Source organism: Perkinsus marinus, assembly GCF_000006405.1.
Source record: "Perkinsus marinus ATCC 50983 genomic scaffold scf_1104296962236, whole genome shotgun sequence".
Lineage (NCBI taxonomy): Eukaryota > Perkinsozoa > Perkinsida > Perkinsidae > Perkinsus > Perkinsus marinus.
Genome location: NW_003205498.1, coordinates 1 through 1,199, shown reverse-complemented (window position 1 = coordinate 1,199; position 1,199 = coordinate 1). Strand labels below are relative to the sequence as shown.

The following is a 1,199-nucleotide window of genomic DNA, read 5'->3' as shown; positions in this document are numbered from 1 at the left end:
GATACACGCATGCGCATCGCCTGAACATTGGACCTGTATCACGAGGATACTAAATTCAAAGCGTCTCATGTTGGAGAGCAACTTGAGGAGTTGCTTAGGGTACACCTGAAAAGTACTCAGCTCATTTCACAATGGTTAGGCACAAGCCTGCTACTAGCAGGCTGCTAGTGCATTTTGAGCTCGCTTTGCACCTTATCCCGGTGTTCTCTCGTGCTCGTCCGCTGTGCTGGTCAGTTTTGGCTGGGTCCCGCTTATTATGAGGCTGATTCATAGGTATACAGTAACTTCAGATTAGATGCGAAGTTATAAATATACTCCCCCAGTAAGAGTTGGTACCTCGAGGCGCGATTTTAAAACATGTATGCTGATTTTGCAACTTCTCATTAACTACCAGAAGTTACACCATGAAGCTTGGAGGTTATATCAAGTGGAGCATAAGAGCATAGTATGCTCACCATACTTTCCTGAGCCGCAAGATGGTGTTCGTAGAGGTGACTGTGCACGAGTCGAAAACGGGATATGCTAAGACTATGCGGAGGGGTGTATGTCATAGGAATATGTACCAACGGGATATTTGTTACCCTAGCAAGTGAGCGACATGCAACCGTTCAGTGAACGGTTATCACTGGTCAGCCGCTCCGGGTCTACTTGCGTCGGAAGCGGCCTCAGGAAGTGAAGCGCTGCCACGCTGCACAGCACACTCTATTGAGACCGCTAGACCGAGTGTACATAACGACTTGTATTCACACGCCTACAGAGTTGCTCTCTTCCCCAAGAAACCGTCATCGGATAAACCGATTCAGGCCGAACATGAAGGAGACAGTGAACAGAGACATATCATTAGCTCACACATTCGACGCTAGGGAAAGAGTGGTTTCCACTCTAGCACTTGCCATCATCATTATATTTGAAGCTTGTTAATCCTAACGTATTTTTCAAGTATGTCCGTATCTGGTAGCAACAGCGGTAAATCGTACTCGTGGACTGATGTTTCGGGTAACGTGTACTACTATTACAAGCATCCTATGACCAAGGCTGTTTTGTTCATTTTACTACAGGAATTATGTGAACGTTTGGCCTTCTACGGGTTGATGCCCAACCTTCAGATTTTCCTCAAGGAGTATCTTAGGGTTGATGACGCTGGTGCTAATTCGTATATCTCTACGTTCAACGCTATCCTTTATGTTACTCCACTTCTC

At 46.0% G+C, this 1,199-nt stretch overlaps 1 protein-coding gene across 1 annotated transcript; it reads left to right on the top strand.

Annotated features, from left to right (window-relative positions):
- Positions 1–941: 941 nt before the first annotated feature.
- Pmar_PMAR022173 (hypothetical protein) lies at positions 942–1,184 on the top strand (the record flags this gene model as incomplete). Its single annotated transcript, XM_002771933.1, has 1 exon — positions 942–1,184. A coding segment is annotated over one exon (243 nt), but the record flags the coding sequence as incomplete, so codon positions are not given.
- Between the last annotated feature and the right edge of the window lie 15 nt (positions 1,185–1,199).